Source organism: Cucurbita moschata, unplaced genomic scaffold (genome assembly GCF_002738365.1).
Source record: "Cucurbita moschata cultivar Rifu unplaced genomic scaffold, Cmos_1.0 Cmo_Scf00001, whole genome shotgun sequence".
Lineage (NCBI taxonomy): Eukaryota > Viridiplantae > Streptophyta > Magnoliopsida > Cucurbitales > Cucurbitaceae > Cucurbita > Cucurbita moschata.
Window position 1 is genome coordinate 1,266,246 of NW_019268517.1, and position 17,708 is coordinate 1,283,953.

The 17,708-nt window shown below is 36.5% G+C and overlaps 3 protein-coding genes across 5 annotated transcripts; all 3 read left to right on the forward strand.

Moving 5' to 3' along the window:
- The first annotated feature begins 6 nt into the window (after positions 1 to 6).
- Positions 7 to 1,627, forward strand: LOC111442697 (FHA domain-containing protein At4g14490-like). 2 transcript variants are annotated; one of them, XM_023080181.1, is made up of 2 exons: positions 7 to 893; positions 945 to 1,627. In XM_023080181.1, the coding sequence occupies exons 1-2, from the start codon at positions 84 to 86 to the stop codon at positions 1,257 to 1,259; spliced, it is 1,125 nt and encodes a 374-aa protein (XP_022935949.1). In that variant the 5' UTR covers positions 7 to 83; the 3' UTR covers positions 1,260 to 1,627. The 2 variants fall into 2 exon arrangements, with proteins under 2 accessions (XP_022935949.1, XP_022935939.1); XM_023080171.1 differs by having other exon boundaries at positions 7 to 1,627.
- A 2,036-nt stretch (positions 1,628 to 3,663) lies between these two features.
- Positions 3,664 to 4,125, forward strand: LOC111452897 (transcriptional regulator SUPERMAN-like). The gene has a single exon (XM_023093823.1). It carries the CDS (start codon positions 3,664 to 3,666, stop codon positions 4,123 to 4,125), a length of 462 nt encoding a protein of 153 aa, XP_022949591.1.
- Positions 4,126 to 9,790: 5,665 nt separating this feature from the next.
- LOC111445254 (ethylene receptor 2-like) lies at positions 9,791 to 13,596 on the forward strand. 2 transcript variants are annotated; one of them, XM_023083530.1, is made up of 4 exons: positions 9,791 to 10,491; positions 10,672 to 12,514; positions 12,657 to 13,211; positions 13,244 to 13,596. In XM_023083530.1, exons 2-3 carry the CDS (start codon positions 10,748 to 10,750, stop codon positions 13,200 to 13,202), a joined length of 2,313 nt encoding a protein of 770 aa, XP_022939298.1. In that variant the 5' UTR covers positions 9,791 to 10,491; positions 10,672 to 10,747; the 3' UTR covers positions 13,203 to 13,211; positions 13,244 to 13,596. The 2 variants fall into 2 exon arrangements, with proteins under 2 accessions (XP_022939298.1, XP_022939306.1); XM_023083538.1 differs by having other exon boundaries at positions 12,657 to 13,196; positions 13,393 to 13,596.
- Positions 13,597 to 17,708: the final 4,112 nt, after the last annotated feature.

Consider the following 17,708-nt stretch of genomic DNA (forward strand, 5'->3'; position numbering starts at 1 on the left):
AAAAAAAAAAAAAAAAAAAAAAAAAAGGGATCAAGATCCTCTCGATTCAATTGCTACATTTCGAAATTGGGAGGCATCTCACCATGGAACCCTCTGCAATTAGTCTCATTATAGTTCAAGGCCCTCGCGAGGGCGAAACCCTAGATTTTCCACCTGGATCGACGATTCGAATCGGTCGCGTTGTTCGGGGCAACTCCATTGCCATCAAAGACGCCGGCATCTCCACCAAGCACCTCTCTATTGAATCCAAGTCTATTGCAGGCAAGTGGGTGCTTCGGGACCTCGATTCTTCTAATGGCACCTTTGTTAACGACACCAAGCTTCCTCCACAAGACGCCTTCGCTCTAAACGATGGCGACACCATTAAACTCGGTGAGTTGACTTCCATTTTAGTTAGATTAAACAGTAATGAAGAGTGTCAGTCGAGGCGAAATCCAAGGCGGAAGGCTGCTGAGAAGTGTAATGGTTCGGATATGGTGGGATCAGTTGTTGAAACTGGGAGTCGAAGAGGAAAGGTCGTGGAAGAGATCAGCGTACTTATGGGAGCTAATGACGCGACGTTGGAGAGTGGAAGATGTCGAAGGGGGAGAAAAGGCAGGGGTGTGAAAGGTGATATTACTAGCCAAGTACCGGACTGCAAGAAAATTGAGAGCAGTTTAGATGTGGGAAGAGGGCCAGAAAATGTGAGCGACATTGGAAACGAATCCAGCCAGAAGATCATTACTAGAAGTACTCGTAGAACGAAAAACATTGTGTCTGTGGCTACAGATTCAGTTCTTGAGAGTGTTCCCGAGAATTCATGTGTGGGTGTTGAAGTAAAGGCTGTGGCAAAAAAGACGAGAGCGGGAACTCGAGGAAGAAAGAAATTGCAAAAGGAGCCACCGGATTGCAGCACAGTCATAAAATTGGAACCCAGTGAAAACGTCGAGCAGAAGAGCTTAAAAGAAACATGCATTGGGTCTAGCCCTCAAGAGGTTTGTGATCGAGATGAAAGCGAAAATGTACGTATTATTTCAGAAAATTGCGAAGAGGTTGATGACCGGAGAGCTTCTCACGATGAGGACTTTCTTTGTAAGGCCGAGAAGGCGCCAGATTTGAAGAAGATGACACTTGGGGAGTGGTTTGATTACTTGGAGACCCATTTGCCTAAACAAATCATTGATGCAACTGAAGAGATAATTTCTGGTATGAGAATTAAATCTGCACAAGTACGGGAGTATGTTGCACAGCAGAAGTCTGAGAATTGCCGGGGAGGTTAGTGCAAGGAAAAACACTGGTGTACGAGGTAACCCTTTTGCTTTCTCATTTGATTTAACATTCTGTACAGATCCTTTTTGTTAAAGACACCTTCCTGATCCTTTAATATATCATTTATGATGTCCCGCATAAAGTTTCACTGTTTATGTGTCAATCAATTTAGATGGCGAGTTGCTCTGGCTTAGACATATAGCTTTAGTTGGATTAGGAACTGTATCTCGGGTGATTATTTATGAAAACTGATGAAAGTTTTCCTTCATTGAAGCTAGGAAACGACATGTTGATTTAATGGCTTTGAAACTCTCCATGTAGCCATAACAAGCATTGTAATTTATGAGAAACTATCATAGAAATTTGGGATTGTGTATTAGATGTCTGTTCATTAATATGAAAATTCTTTTTTGAGTGTCTGATTTCTCCCCGTGAAAGATAATGTGGTTCCTCTGTCCATGTACACCACATTATGATGAATGATTGTTGTATATCCTCTTCCTTTGCGTGATCTGAGATCCAATCCCAATAGTCATATGCCCTCAACCCATCCCTACGAACATATTGAATTAGTCGGTGGGTTTAGGCTATTACAAATAATATCAGAGCTAGACATCAGGCGGTGGGCCAGTTAGAGGACTCTGGGTCCTAAAGGGGTAGATTGTAAGATCCCACATCGATTGGAGAGTGAAACGAGTGGCAACGTCTTGGGCCTCGAAGGAATAGATTGTTTTCTTTTTGTTCCTGCAAAACACAAATGATAGGCGCCCTTGACAAAGAACATTCCTACACACCATATGATCTCATTATCACTTCGAATACTCCTCAAAGGGATGTTTATTATAGTCTCCGAACAAATCACTGTCAGTTAGCGCATATAGTCCATTGCCTAATGTTCAAACTCCAAAGAGCCCAAATCATTTCACATCTTTCCTCCCTTCCCTTTTGCATTTGTCCCAACTTGCTTAAGAGCTCTAGGGAGAATGTCATTGCTGGGAGAAACACCCTCACAAACATAAGGCACAGAAATTACATACTGGCGTTGTCATTGTCGTCCGTGTCTTGAGTATGACCCTGCTGTTGATGGTTGTTCTGAATCTCATTTGCAATACCCTATGTTTTCATGGACCTCTATAATAGTTTGATATTATCTACTTTGAGCATAAACTCTCGAGGCTTTTCTTTTTGTTTGAGAATTTTCAATGATTTTGGACCAAACTGTCGACCATCTAGAAGATTTTATTTTCTCACAAACGCCTTACAATGACTTTTTTCATATTTACTAACTGTGAATCATACGAGTTTAACAACGTTGAACACGACAACGATTTGTTCGAATTAAGCCCAATGGATTGTATTTATTTTGGGCCATAATAATTTTGAAGCCCAATGGGCCATATTTAATAATAATAAGGACGTTGTAAGGTAGATATATTTTGTAATTATTATTAATAAATGATGGCAAAGTTGGAAAGAATGATGTCAAAATCCTGTTGTAAACTGGTCCCACCGTGAGGGCCCCACACCTCCATCTAAAAACATTCATGCAACCTACCTTACCTAGCTTCTCTTTATTACACTCAATTCCACACCCCTTCCAATTTCTTTTCTATTATTTATTAATTTAAATAATCCCTCGAATCTTATAACCCCGTATCATTTCGTATCGTAACCAATAATTTGAACGAGAATAATGTTATTTATAATAAGTTAATAAGTCAATTGACATAGAGTATATAGTTTCGATCAAGAGATGAGGACTTCAATTTGAACCAACAAGTTGTTTGACGTATACCCATTAATAATCATGACTTTGACAACATATGACGAGAACTCAAGCCAAAACATCAAATTCCAATGAAAAACACCCATAAATGCATAAACTCAAATGAATTCAATTCAATTAAATGAACTCGAACCCGAAGAAAAAGTTTGATGAACATTGGGCGTTTGTATGGTAGGGAAAAATGAAGAAGAGGCATGGGCCTTAATTGCGAGTATAATAATCACATGTAAAAGATGAATGAGAGAAACAAGGGTTGCTCTTTGGAAGGGGTATCTCTCGTGACCTTACTGCACCCAGCAGCTCTTCGCCCCAAAATTGGCCCACGTTCCCTTACCTTTTTAATGATCTCTTCCACACATTTACTCGCTCGATATCGATATCGAGTTATTTTTACAGTCTCTCTCTCTCTCGTAAACTCGACGTCGTCGTGAGTTTCGACAAAGTGAATCCCCATATAAGGCTGCTTAAGAAACATCCATAAATGCCAGAATGGAAATTGGCAGATGTTTTGTGTTTGTCTTTGTATGTGCCTTTACTTTTTAGTCTCTGTATAAAGCCTCCACTTTCCACCACCCTTCTCCCCACAAATTTTCCCCTCTAAATCTTTGTTTTTGCGTTGTGGGGTCTGCATGGATTTTGGCAAGCAGGGGAGCTGGGACAGTTGGAGCGACGAATATGAGCACCAAAAGGACGAGGAGTTGGATAATGATAGCACAAAAAGGCCTTATGAGTGCACATTTTGTAAGCGTGGGTTCACCAACGCACAAGCTCTTGGTGGCCACATGAACATCCACCGCAAAGACAGAGCCAAAGCCAAACGCCGCACCTCTTCCTCCCATTCCAACCACCAAATTTTCCCTCATCTGTCATCCCAACCCACTGCCCCTCTACCACCCTCTTACCGGATGTATTTCGACACGACGGCGGCGGCCATGGCGGCGAACTCCCCTATTCACCAACAGAGATCGGAGAGTGTGAATGAAGAGCTGCTGTTGGGGGCAAATCTTAGCCTCCAAATTGATCAAAACAGGGGTGTGTGGAAAAATGAAGAGCTTGATTTGGAGCTGCGATTAGGACATGAATATCGCTGATTTTTCATGTTTTTGTGTACAGCGACGGATAATAAAGAGTACTTGCTGAAATGTAATTTTGTTATCTTTCTCAGACGTAGCTATTCAAAACAGAATATTCAGCATTATTATTAGTACTAAATTCTGTCCCCTCCCCTGTTCTTTTGCACTTTTCATTTCTCAATGCCACATTTTTATCAACTCCTGATGAAATCATATGAATCCCCAAATGGCGGGATTCAAATGTGTTCGATTCTTCTTAATCTTCATCTTTTTTTTCTGGGCTCCAATTTGTTTGGAAAGTAGGTTGTGTTAGTAATCATATTGTCCACTTTGAACATAGACAGACTGTGCTTTTAACTTTCCCAAAATTGACTCGTATTAATGGAGATGTATTTCTTACATATAAACCCAGTATTATTCTCAACAATGCTCAACACCCAGAAGATAAAGGTTCCAATTTTGTCTGGTTGGATAATCATTTTAGTTTTTAAATTTTTTATATATATTTTTTTTAACTATAAGAGGTTTTATTCCACCATTCAAACCAATTTTAATTTATAATATTGGAAAAAATTGTAATTTAATAGTTTAAAAAGTAGAAGTTATTTAATGTTTTGTAAATAGGGGAAAGTTGGGAGGGTAAATGAGTAATTTAATTTAAATTAAATTAAAAGGGTTGGACATTTTTGTTACCTCGTATTGATTTCAGAAATTATTTGTCTGAGTTTTTATCTTATTTTAAAAGGAGATTTCCCGCTCAAAATAGATAAAATTTGATAGGAATTTGTGTATTCTCATAAATGCCCTCCTTTTTTTTGGTCTGCAACTGCGTGCATAAACCCCACGTATAGAAATTTTATTTTATTTTATCTTTTTTTTTTTCTTATCCAATATCACTTGGGACAGTGACACTCACGTGATCCCCATGCAATTAAAGAACACAACTCTGTTCTGTCTTTTGCCTTTTCCTCTCTCCCTTTATTTATTTATTTGGTTAAAATGTCTCCCATGGGCCCTAATGGGCTCTAACAATGATGATACTTGACATTGAAAAGAACGTGGGCCTGTCCGGGCCCATTGATTTACGTTCTCCTCATGGCCCAAACTCGGCCCACCATTTCGTGGACGGGAAAGCGACTTGGTGGTGGTGGTGGTGATGGTGGCGGCGGCGGCAGCGGCGGCTATGGCTGCATGATGAAGATGGTCACATTTCAATGCTTTCCCAAATGGACCCTCTTATTTCCAACACATGGGATGTTGCATTTGCATGTGCATTTTTGCAGACACCCCCCACCACTTTTTTCTTTATTCCTCCACTCCCCTATCCCCTACGTATCGGTAGATAGTGAAAGTTGTCCGTATTCACTTCTTTTGAAACTCTCTGTGTCCAAGTTTACGTTCGGTGTAATAGATTTGTCTGTAAAGATATTGGTGGTCCTGACACCTGTATCTTGACAGAAACACATTACGAAGAAGATTCATTGTTACCTTTCGTCCTCATTTTAAGTGGAGGGTGAAGAAAGTCCACTTCTGAATGTGTTCGAGCCATCAATGAGATACTATTCTCGAATAGTTAAAATTCTAAGCATGTGTCACGATCAACAGGTTAATAGATAGTTTCTACGAGGTGCGGATCTTCTAAAAGCTAATAGAGCCCGTAAAAGTTTCCACCCATTGGACGGAGATTGAATAAAAATAAAATAATGAAATGTTTTAAGAATAATATAAGTTGAGTTGGGTATAATTTTTTTTTTTTAATTTGAATTAGATTGAATTTTTTAAAAAATCGAAAGCCCAGTTAGTTTGTGTGTTGACATTTTGACTCAACCTAACTCCAAAATAGGGTTACAATCTAAACCTACTTTTAAAATTATAACGAAAATTAAGAATATTTAATGTTTGTATATGACTTATGGTTTTAAATTTTATAACCACAAAACCGAACTGATTCAATTCGGGTTCAGAAAAATGAACCCAATCCTACCCAAAATGCTAATTCAGGGTTGGGTTAGTCTAGGTTGTCGGGTTGATGTACACCTTTACCGTAAATATTATTAAGTAATTATATTTTATATTAAGAGTAATTAAATTAGATTATAATATTGAATAGTAACTTCATATGATCATTAATCTATCTAATTGTGAATGGAAGGAACATGTCACATATTAATAATATCAACTTAGAATATAATTTTTTGTGTAAATATTAATTCAATATCTAAGTTTTATTAAATGCTTAATTTTGAGACATCAAGATTATTACTTCAAGGTACAACAAATTTAGTCAAAGAGGCAATTGGATGGCAAAGAGTGATGCCATTAAATAATCATTATTTTATGTCTAAATTTTGAATAACAAAAAACGTTAATTTCCGTCGAAATTTTAGACTAAACTCATCCATATTCCCCACCAACTCTCCCCACTAATGGAATTAATGGAAAGAGTTTCAATTGATTTTTGCATTTATTAGTGTCACGTCTCAAATCACTTCGTAAAGCTACCATAATATGTAACGAACTAAAACAGACAATATTTACTAGCGATGGGTTTGGACCGTTACAAATGGTATCAGAAGCAGACACCGAACGATATTTTAACGAGGACGTCAGGTTCCCAAGAAAGTAAATAATATTAAGATTATACAAATTAAAGTTTAATTTTTTCTAATATTTAATAAGTAATTAAAAAATATATACAAATGTTTTGATTAACAACAAATAAATTCAATTGCACGTTAGAAAACTATTCAAACTCACTTGTCTGACTAAGAACACGTGGAGAGAGACATTAGTTTTCATTTATGATTCATATTTTTTTATTTTATGAAAATTACCATGGTAAATAGATAATTATCTTTTTTATGTACACCCGTAATTACTATAATTTTCGTGTACATAGATAAATAATTGTCTTAATTTTTTATACATACAAAAGATTTTCTATTATTCAAAATATCACGAGACTAAATTAAAATTATGGAAAAAAAGAAATTACCTTCGTGAATCTACGGTGTAATTTATAGAAAGTCATAGACAACGTATAAATAAAAGCATAAAGCTAATTTTAATTATTATAATTATGAGATGCCTCTATATATATATATATACACGAGACATATAATGTAGCAATCATATATTAAATAACTTAATTTAAGAGAAGCATATCTCATCATACATATAATAATTCAATTGGCTAAAAGAAACAAAAATATATATATATATATATATATATATATATCGTTTATAAAACAAATATATGTATGTTTACCAAATCACCCTTTGGTATAGAGTAGAGGCGAGGGATGGAGGGAAGGGGCAAAATGGTAAATTGAGAGAGGTACATTAAATAATATTGTTAGGGGAGGGGGGAATTAAAAATTAAAAAAAAAATAGAAAGGGATTGCGGGAAAGGGATCGGCATCGGCTGCCACTACCCGTTGAAGAAAAAACGCCGGATATAAAGATTTGGATGCTTCCATTTTTAGCATACAAAGAATTGGGTTTGGATGTTGAATTCCACTTCCCTTTACCTCGCGTGACCCATCCCTCATTTTTGTTTTTTTTTTTTTAATTTTATTATTTTATTTCTTCAGGTCTTTTGCTCTGTATTTGCATTAAATGCCAACCAACAAAATACAAAAATACAAAAATATAAAATACAAAATACAAAATCCAACCATTTTCAATTCCTTTCCAAACGCGCGCTTTCCGTCTCGCTATTCTCGCCGTGAAACGCGTGGATCACGTGGATTCAATTGTACCACTCCAAAATATCATAATTATACTATCTTATTTCCAATAAATACGACGTTAATAACCATTCTTCTAGTTCTCCCCGTCCCTACATCTTACCTTCCACGACCACCCGTTCTGCTATTCTTCCTAACTTCACTAGTGCTTATTGGATCAGTATCTTCTACATCTTCATCACTATAAACCTCAAACAAGAAATATTTCATTACTAACACGAGTTACAAACCTCCAATATTCATAATAATCTTAAAGATAGGGTAGGTCTTGGATTGTAACCCTATTTTCTGGTCAGTCAAGTTGATTCGACCAAAGAAATTTTTTATTTAAAAAAAAAAATTAACCTATTTCCAATATTTATAATCTGGGTTTGGTAGTAGGTTCATTTTAAAGTTATAACATGTTAAATAGTTAAGTAATACTTATACCTTGCTATTTGACTTCACATTCAAATAACACATCAATTACGATCAGAGTCAACATTTTTTAAAATATTTTAAAATTTTAAAGATTAAAAAAGATTGTGGACGAAGGTAGATTAAGGATTTTCTTATCTATCATTTTGGTTCGTGTTAATATAATTTTAAAAGTGGGATTCAGCCAAAATGGATGAACTTTCAAATTTTTATTTTAATTTTGGAAATATAGATAAAAAGTAGATAATTATATGAAAATGGTATTTATAGACATAATTATTCAAAACTATATATATATATATATAAATAAAGAAAGACATAAGGAAAGGATCCAGCATATATTCTTTGGATTTGGATTCATTAGCTATTCATGACTTGGACCATTGTAGACTCCAATATTTTAAAGCATTAAACATTACCAACCACTAAAACTCCTACTTTACTTGCACCTACTTATCCTTATTTTCTTCTTTCAATTACCCATTTTTTTATTATTTTTTTTAAGCAATGCTTGAATAATTAAACATAGCCGACATTTCATAGACAAAGTATAGAACGGATTACCTTGATGATCAAGATTAAAACTCGTGATTCAAATCACTCTACAAGAGTTTTGATCCATACCACTTGAATGACTCTAGCCTGCACCTCCTGAACACTAGAATTTACAAAGAAAAATTTACAAACAAAGAAATTCTATTATTAATTCCAAAATCTAATGTCTAATCAAAGAAAAGAATGGTTAGCTAATGGTGGAATATGGTAACCTACTGGGTTACAATAAAACCTTAACTTCTATATTTAAAACTAGCTTAACAAACAAATAGTTAAATTATAATTAGATAAGGCAAGGAATGAAATGTGCCTATTAGTCATCTTTGAACTAGTTTCATAAATTCAGCTGAGTTCGTTAAATGTAAGTTAAAGTGCATTTAATTAATCTCTTTCTTGAAACTCAACTTTGCACAACATATAAGGGAGGTCTCCAACGTCTTTTAGAATTTCTTTGGTTGAGCTCACCCTAGCTTGAATATAACTGTATAAGGTTTATTGTAGCTTTTTGTCTCTCGTCCTTATAATTGGACCTTGAGGTATGAAAATTTCTAGGTCGTAATTCATATCAATAACATTTCAATAATATATGTCAATTTGAACGTAGCTTAAAATTTTGAAAAATCATATTATTAGACTCTGAAAAAATAAAAAAGGACATGTAATGTAGTAAAATGGGAAAGGAAGGAGAAGAAGGGTGGAGAACACGCGCGAAGAGTAAGAGTGGTGGTGGGAGTGAAAGAGAGTAGGCCACGTGGCAAATAGGAAGTAGATTAATAATAAAAAAGGAAAGGAGAAAATAGGAGAGAGAGATAAAACAAAAGTATTTTGGGGGAGTGAGAAAGACGTTTATAAGCAGAAGAGCGTCTAAGTTCTCTTCATGTAAGAGCCTGAGGGCCCCACTCCTTCTCTCTCTTTCCTTTTTTTTTTTTGTAATAAAATAAATAAATTAATTAATTATTTTTCCTGCTCGTTTCCGAAACAACGGCGCAAGCAGTCTGCGTTTTTCTCCAATGTTCTTCACTTCTCTCTCTACAAAAACGTGTTTACTCTGTGTTTGAAATTTCAAGGGCAGGGAGAGAGAAAGGGCATCACAGAACCAGTTCGCGAATCACAAAGAGAAGAGTGTAGCCTTCTTTCTTCTCGTTAGTTTTTGATTTTTTCCTCTTCCTTTCTTGTTTGTTTCCCCCCTCTTTTTTCGAGTATGGATTGTGTAGCTACCTATAAGGATTAGAGCGCACCTCTGTCCACTAAAGAAGATCTGGTTTCGATTCTCTCCGATTTTCTTGCTCTCTTCTTGTTTTTATTCTTCAATCGCCTTCTTACTGCTGAGTTTCGATTCGAATCCTGTTTTTGTTTTTGGTTTTCAATCTTATTCCGGGAGGATTTCTTGTTTTGTTTTGTTTTTTTTTTCCTGTTCTTGCTCTGAGGAAGAAGAGGTGTTCTGGGATTGATTGATTGATTGATTGATTGATTGATTGATTTGGGTTTCTGTTTGGTGGGTTTGTGTTTAAATGGGCGAAACGCGGAATGGATTGGATTAATGGATGAGGGACATCGGATTGTGAAGCGTTTGAGGTCTTTGCATATGGTGGAATGCTAAGATCTGGAGCTGGATGTGAATGGAATCTGATGTATTGGCGACTTGTTGGTTTTCCCTCTTCAGGTTTGGTGTTCTTCTTTCTCTATTTTGCGTTCTAATCGATTTTGCTTCTTTGATCCTAGCGGGGTTTGTTAGGTTTGGTTTAGTTTTCAATTTCTTGATAATGCTGTTGATTTTTGATGGGTGAAGTTTGAATCGGGTTGATATGCTTTCTCTGTGCTGATGCGTGTGTTCTTGTTATAGTTGAGGCGGCCATTGGGGTTTGAGTGTCTCGAATTTTGGGCTTAAATGGATTGAAGAAACTTGGGTTTTGGATGCAATGTTCAAGGCATTGCCATCTGGGTTTCTGATTTTGTTATTATTGGTATCTGTTTCTGCTACCGACAACGGATTTCCGCGATGTAATTGCGACGATGAGGGTAGTTTATGGAGCATCGAGAGCATTTTGGAGTGTCAGCGTGTGAGTGATTTCTTGATTGCTGTGGCTTACTTCTCCATCCCTATTGAACTTCTTTACTTCGTTAGTTGCTCCAATGTACCCTTCAAATGGGTTCTGTTTCAGTTCATTTCCTTCATTGTTCTATGTGGTTTGACCCATTTGCTCAATGGCTGGACTTATGGCCCTCACTCCTTCCAGTTAATGCTAGCTCTCACTGTCTTCAAAATCCTCACAGCTCTGGTTTCTTGTGCTACTGCTATTACCCTCATCACTCTCATTCCTTTGCTTCTCAAGGTGAAGGTAAGGGAGTTTATGTTGAAGAAGAAGACATGGGATCTTGGCATCGAAGTTGGGATGATAATGAGGCAGAACGAGGCTGGCTTACACGTTCGGATGCTTACTCAAGAGATCCGCAAGTCGCTTGATCGACATACCATACTTTACACGACCATGTATGAGCTTTCTCAAACTTTGGGTTTGCATTACTGTGCTGTTTGGATGCCTAATGAGAGCAAGACAGTCATGAATTTGACTCATGAGTTGAAGGATAGGAGCTTCTCAGATGGTTATAATGTCTCTATACCGATTAGTGATTCCGATGTCATTAGAATCAAGGGTAGCGATGGGGTTAACATTCTTGAACCAAATTCAGCTCTTGTTGTTGCTAACTGTGGCGAGTCGGATCAACGGGGACCTGCAGCAGCGATTAGAATGCCGATGCTACGTGTTTCAAATTTTAAAGGAGGAACTCCTGAGATTGTTCCGACTTACTATGCAATTTTGGTTTTGGTTCTCCCTGGTGGACAGCCTAGATCTTGGAACAACCAGGAACTTGAGATAATTAAGGTTGTTGCTGACCAGGTGGCTGTAGCTCTCTCCCATGCCGCCCTTCTCGAAGAGTCCCAGCTCATGAGGGAGAAACTGGCCGAACAAAACCGAGCGCTGCAGCAGGCTAAGATGAAAGCTATGATGGCAAGCCAAGCTAGGCAATCCTTTCAGATGGTAATGAGTGATGGTATGAGGAGACCTATGCACTCCATCTTGGGTTTGCTTTCGATGCTGCAGAATGAGAATGTTAACGACGACCAACAAATTATCCTTGATGCAATGGCGAGGACTGGTAATGTTGTATCGACATTGATAGATGATGTTATGGACGATTCGATTAAGGATAGTGCAAGATTTCCTTTGGAGTTGGAGATGAGATCTTTCAGGTTACATTCAATGATAAAGGAGGCAGGTTGTCTTGCCAAGTGCTTGTGTACTTATAAGGGCTTTGGTTTTGCGTTCGAGGTTCAGAGGTCTCTGCCCGATCACGTCATGGGCGACGAGAGAAGGGTTTTTCAGGTGATTTTACATATGGTAGGGAGCCTGTTAAATGACATCAACCAGGGAGGAGGATATGCTTTGTTTCGGGTTGTCGCCGAGAGCGGAAGTCAGGGAAGGAACGACCAAAGATGGGGTAACTGGAGACAAAACTCTTCTGATGGGGATGCATATATCAGATTTGAGATTGGGATAAACAAGAGTAACTCTCAATCCGAGGGCGGCTCTATTCCTAACGTGGTATCTGGGGATTGGAGATACGCTAGCGGGGACGGAGCCGAGGAACGCTTGAGCTTTACCATCTGCAAGAAGCTCGTTAAGGTGAGAGATATGTTTAGGTTCGAGTTCTTTTATATGAATATCTCATATTTACCAACTTTTGCTATTCCAATTAGAAGTTTTGTGCAAGTTTTGGTTCAAGTTCTTATATTTCCTTGGTTGTTTATGGTTTTATCACTGGCAGTTGATGCAAGGGAATATATGGGTAATCCCAAATCCTCAAGGCTTTACACGAAGCATGGCACTCGTTCTTCGTTTTCAACTCCGACCCTCGATAGCAGTGGCCATACCGGAGTCTGGAGAATCATATGAACATCCACACTCCAACTCCATCTTCAGAGGGTTGCAAGTTCTTTTAGCTGATGCCGACGACATGAACAGAGCTGTGACACGAAAACTGCTCGAGAAGTTGGGCTGCAACGTGACTGCTGTTTCTTCTGGATATGAATGTCTAACAGCCATGGCACCTGCCAGTGCCTCAATCCAAGTGGTGCTCTTGGATCTTTACATGCCAGAAATAGATGGCTTCGAAGTTACGTCGAGGATCCGAAAGTTTCGAAGCCAGAATTATAGACCAGTGATCATTGCATTAACTGCAAGCGCAGGTGAAGACTTGTGGGAAAAATGTGTTCAGACTGGCATGAACGGTCTCATTCGAAAGCCGGTTCAGTTGCACGGGATCACCACCGAGCTTCGTCGTGCTCTGCTGCAAACGAACAAGGTCGTTTGAGATCAAAAAATGGCTTCTGCCCAGAGAGGAACAACACGAAGAACTCGAAAAAATATTCCAGAATTTGACAGTGAAAATGGTATACAATAGTTGTTGCCCCAACCCCCCCTTCTCCTTTAATTCTTTCTAACACGGAAGGAGGGAAAGAAGAATGGCTGCTTCCATTATTCTTTCTTATATCTCGTCATAGTTTTGACTTAGGTCGAAAGATATCGAATCAATTCCATGAACTGAACTGAATAAATGTTCTATCGAGTCGAGTAGGTCTCTTTGGGTTTGATTCTTAGAATCAAATTCTATTATTTGTGATTTGATTGTTGATCAAATTGATTATGTGATACACGTTATGTAAATTTAGTGTCATTTTTGAATCGTTATTCAAAGTCCATTTTGATTATGCTGGCGTAGGTCAGCCAACCAAACTCGTTTACGTATTTATCGACTTTTGAAATGATAATTAATATTTTATCATTTTTTATATATATTTAGTACTCAAACACTATCTTTGGATTAACCAACAATTATGTGAGAGAGAGAGAGGTTTAGAGTGAGAAAATGTTTTTTTTTTTAAAAAGAAAAAGAAAAAAAAGGAAAGATGATATTGTTTGGATAATGGGTTATTGTTTTGTTGGTTATGGAAAGCATGCATGAAGGTGTTACGTACATGGACTCTTTGTTTCAACGTCAAGAAAAATAAATAAATAAATAAATAAATAAATAATTGTTTTTGGTTATCCCTGCAACTGGCCCCACCATGCCACCTCACCATTTTTGTGAATAATATTATATTTATTTTAAAATATTTAGAGGGATACAAAAACGAAAAATGTTGACGATGACCTTTTGGGCTGCGTTTGTGGGCCTTAGGGTTTAATTTTAAAATTTTGTGAAAGAGATGGGTTTGGTTGTCAACATTATGTCATGGGTTTATTAATTATGGCACACAACGACCAATCCATCACTCTCACTCAATCCTACCCACTCTCTCAATATCTCTGCCCACAAACTCAACTTTGCACAACATACAGGACCAGCTCGTCCTTCTAATTGGACCTTTTACTATGAAAATTCCTTGATATTGGTTCATGTCACTCCATCATATGTGCATTATTGTTCTTTTAAAAGAAGATTAAAAGACATCTCTAATATATCAGGAATCCATCCTCAAATATGAATACGAAAACATGTTACTAGTACAGCTTGAAAATTATCACGAGACTTATTTAAAATTTTATTTCATTTTTATTAGTATATACTTCATTATCTAATAATAATATTATAACCCAAAAGAAAAAAAAAATCATTCATTTATCTATTTTTTAAATTGGTTTACTAAAAATCAGTCATTAATCTTGTGTTGCCTAAAAAGGAAGGTAAGATATGAAACGAAAACCAAAATGGTGTATTAAAGAGGATGATAGACAGGCCCACTGGGCTTTAAGGCCTTTTTGAAGTAGGAATATGGGCTGACTCATTTTGATGTTAGAGAGATGTAGACAGGCCCACTGGGCTTTAAGGCCTTTTTGAAGTAGTAATATGGGCTGGAATTGTTTTTTTTATTTTAAAATTTTCATAAAATAATAATAATAATTATTATTATTTAGGTTTGCAGGAGGAGAAAAAGAAGACACACGTGGGAAAAAGAAGACAAAAAAGAGAGTGGAGAGAGGCACACGTGGGAAATGACGTATGTGTCGGGAATTTGATTTAACGGGTGTTTGTCGTTTGTGGAAGAAGGGGAACAGAGCAGGATTGAGTTGAAAAAAAAAAGACATTTTTTTGGGCAAAAACAGCAAAGATTACAGATTTGGATACTCATCTCCATTAACTTCAATGGAAAACATCCATTTTTTGTCAAATCAATATCCTTTCCCATTCCTCCCCAGTTTTCCAGTAGGGTATTGCTTCATACTTCTTCCTGTACTTCCAAATCATTCTTCGTTTACAAGTACGTTCTTAAACAACGAGATCAATTATATTGAATTTCTCTATCTTCTCCTTGATTTGATATTATCTACGGCATCATTTAAATTTGTTTTAGATGTTATTTAAAAGCCCTTTCTATTACGCAGTCTTGTAAGATCTTTATCTGCTTTCAACTTATGTGAGATTTTGTTCGTATCTCTAATATTGACTTGTAAATCCTTTCGAAATTTTAGGGTTTGAAATGGGTGACGTGTACTCCATGATAAACAAAATGAAGCTTGTTTGGGAAACTACTATCTCTCTCTCTCTTTGTTTTTGAGAAAAAGATGAGTTATTCTTAATCATAGTTGGAAAGGTAGATTAGGATAATACATCTTCTTTCATGTCTCTATAATAATATAATATCACACGAGTCTCTTCACTTCTTTTGTCTATAATAGTTGAACTCTATTTTAAGATGCCTCGCATCAGTAAAAGTGTAATGACCCAAACTTATCTCTTGTAGATATTGTCCTCTTTAAGCTTTTTCTTTCGGGTTTCACATTCTTAAGGTTTTTAAAACGTATCTGCTAGGGAGAGATTTCCACCCCCTTATAAAAAAATGGTTTGTTTCACTTTCCAACCGATGTGACATCTTACAATTCACCCTCTTTTGGTTCCCAGTGTCTTCAGTAACACTCGTTTTCCTCTCCAATCAATGTCGTTCCCTTCTTTAGTCGATGTGGGATCTCACAATCCACCCCTCTTCGAGGGCTAGCGTCCTCACTGACACTCATTCCCCTCTCCAATCGATGTGAGATCTCACAATCCACCCCTTTTAGGGCCCAGCGTTCTCTCCTCTCCAATCTATGTGGAATCTCACAATCCACTCACCTTCAAGGGCTAGCGTCCTCACTGACACTAATTTCCCTCTCCAATCGATGTGGGGTCTCACCATCCACCTCCCTTCAGGGCCCAACATTCTCACTGGCACTCGTTTTCCTCTCCAATCAATGTAGTTCTTCTCTCCAATCGACGTGATATCTCACAATCCACCCCCTTTAGCACCCATCATTCTCGTTGACACTTGTTCCTCTCTCCAATCAAAGTAGAATCTCACAAAAAGTCAAATACAAACTAGAATTTCGGAACTCAAGATCAAAATAAAAGTAGTAGGTTCAAAATCATGGGAATTTGGTGTATAAATGCAAAGAAATGAGGAAGAGGAAAAGGAAAAGGGAAGAAGAAAGTTAGGCTAAATAAAGAAGAAAGTATAAAAAAAAAAGGTGATGTGTAGAGCATGATTAAGCATAGAAGATTGATTGATACCACTAAGTTTGATGGGTAAGAGAAAAGCTCAAACATTTTGTATGGATTGGATGGTGCTGCCTGCCCCACTTTCCACACCATTCCTCTCTCTATGCTTCATTAATTAATTTTGTTCTTGGTTTAGTGGTAAGATTCCCCTTTCATAACCCTTTTTTAATCAATTCTCTTCCCAAATTGAGTTTTTAAGTTCATATTATTGATGCCAATGTCTTTATGGGTGTTTCTTCATCTCTACCCCATAACCCATCTTTGCTTTCACCATTAATGGGAACACTTCTTCTTTCCCACGTTCAACATCTTGAACATAGTGAAACTTCAATGAGTGGATAGGGAAAACCCATCTCTCTCTTGCTTTCAAACCCTAAACCCTAATATCAAACACAACTATCGAGTGAATAGCTCGATGAACGAATGAATTAGGTTAAATTGAATTGTTTAAACAAGGGATAGAAATCGATGTCATGCCACGTTTGATCTTATTTTAAATGTAATGATGTATAATCGAAATTAATCTCAAATTCTAAGAGACTTTGAATATTTTAGTCTCGAAACAAACAATTTTTTAGTTATTTTAAATAAACATGTTGGGAAATTGAAATAAAAAAACATAAAATCACAATAAATAAAAAATTTGTCTAATGATTACTTTTGATTTGGGGGAAATGGATGATACAACAATGAAGCTTAATTAAAAGATTTGGTAAAGGTAATGAGCTCATCAATATAATTATAATATACATTAAACCCTAATTGGTAATATAATATTTTAACTTTTTATAATAATTCAAAACTTTATAGTGACTTAATTAACTCTTACATAGCTTCTTAATGGTTATAATTAATCTCCCAAATCCTTCCAAAGTTTCCATGTGTAAGAATTTTTACCTTTTGTAATTAATATTCCTTCCAATTTTTTAATATAAGATATTTAAATTTATATTTTATGTAATCTTCTCGTTAACGTTATGAACTAAACAGAGTGATTCAGTGACTAAAAGAAATTTAATAATTACATATAATTGAATTATTCCAAGTTTCCGAAGCTAAAAACACTGAAACAAGTTTCTCAAACAACGATCGAACTAATTGAACCCTTCAAATGGTTTACAAATCTCGAAATAAATTGTGATTAGAATAACTAATACACCATAAGATAAGATTAGCACCATAATGAGAGGAGAAATAAGAACAAAAAACAATATAATTGAAAAGACAAGCCAATTATCTTGTTTGTTTATTAATCCCAACCAGAAAAAAAAAAAAAAAAAAAAA

Excerpts from the sequence above, each read along its gene's own strand:
- LOC111442697 (XM_023080171.1), top strand. The coding sequence starts at position 84 with ATGGAACCCTCTGCAATTAGTCTCATTATAGTTCAAGGCCCTCGCGAG.
- LOC111452897 (XM_023093823.1), top strand. The coding sequence starts at position 3,664 with ATGGATTTTGGCAAGCAGGGGAGCTGGGACAGTTGGAGCGACGAATAT.
- LOC111445254 (XM_023083530.1), top strand. The coding sequence starts at position 10,748 with ATGTTCAAGGCATTGCCATCTGGGTTTCTGATTTTGTTATTATTGGTA. Across the intron at positions 12,515-12,656 it reads TCTGCAAGAAGCTCGTTAAG|TTGATGCAAGGGAATATATG; the intron begins GTGAGAGATATG and ends TATCACTGGCAG.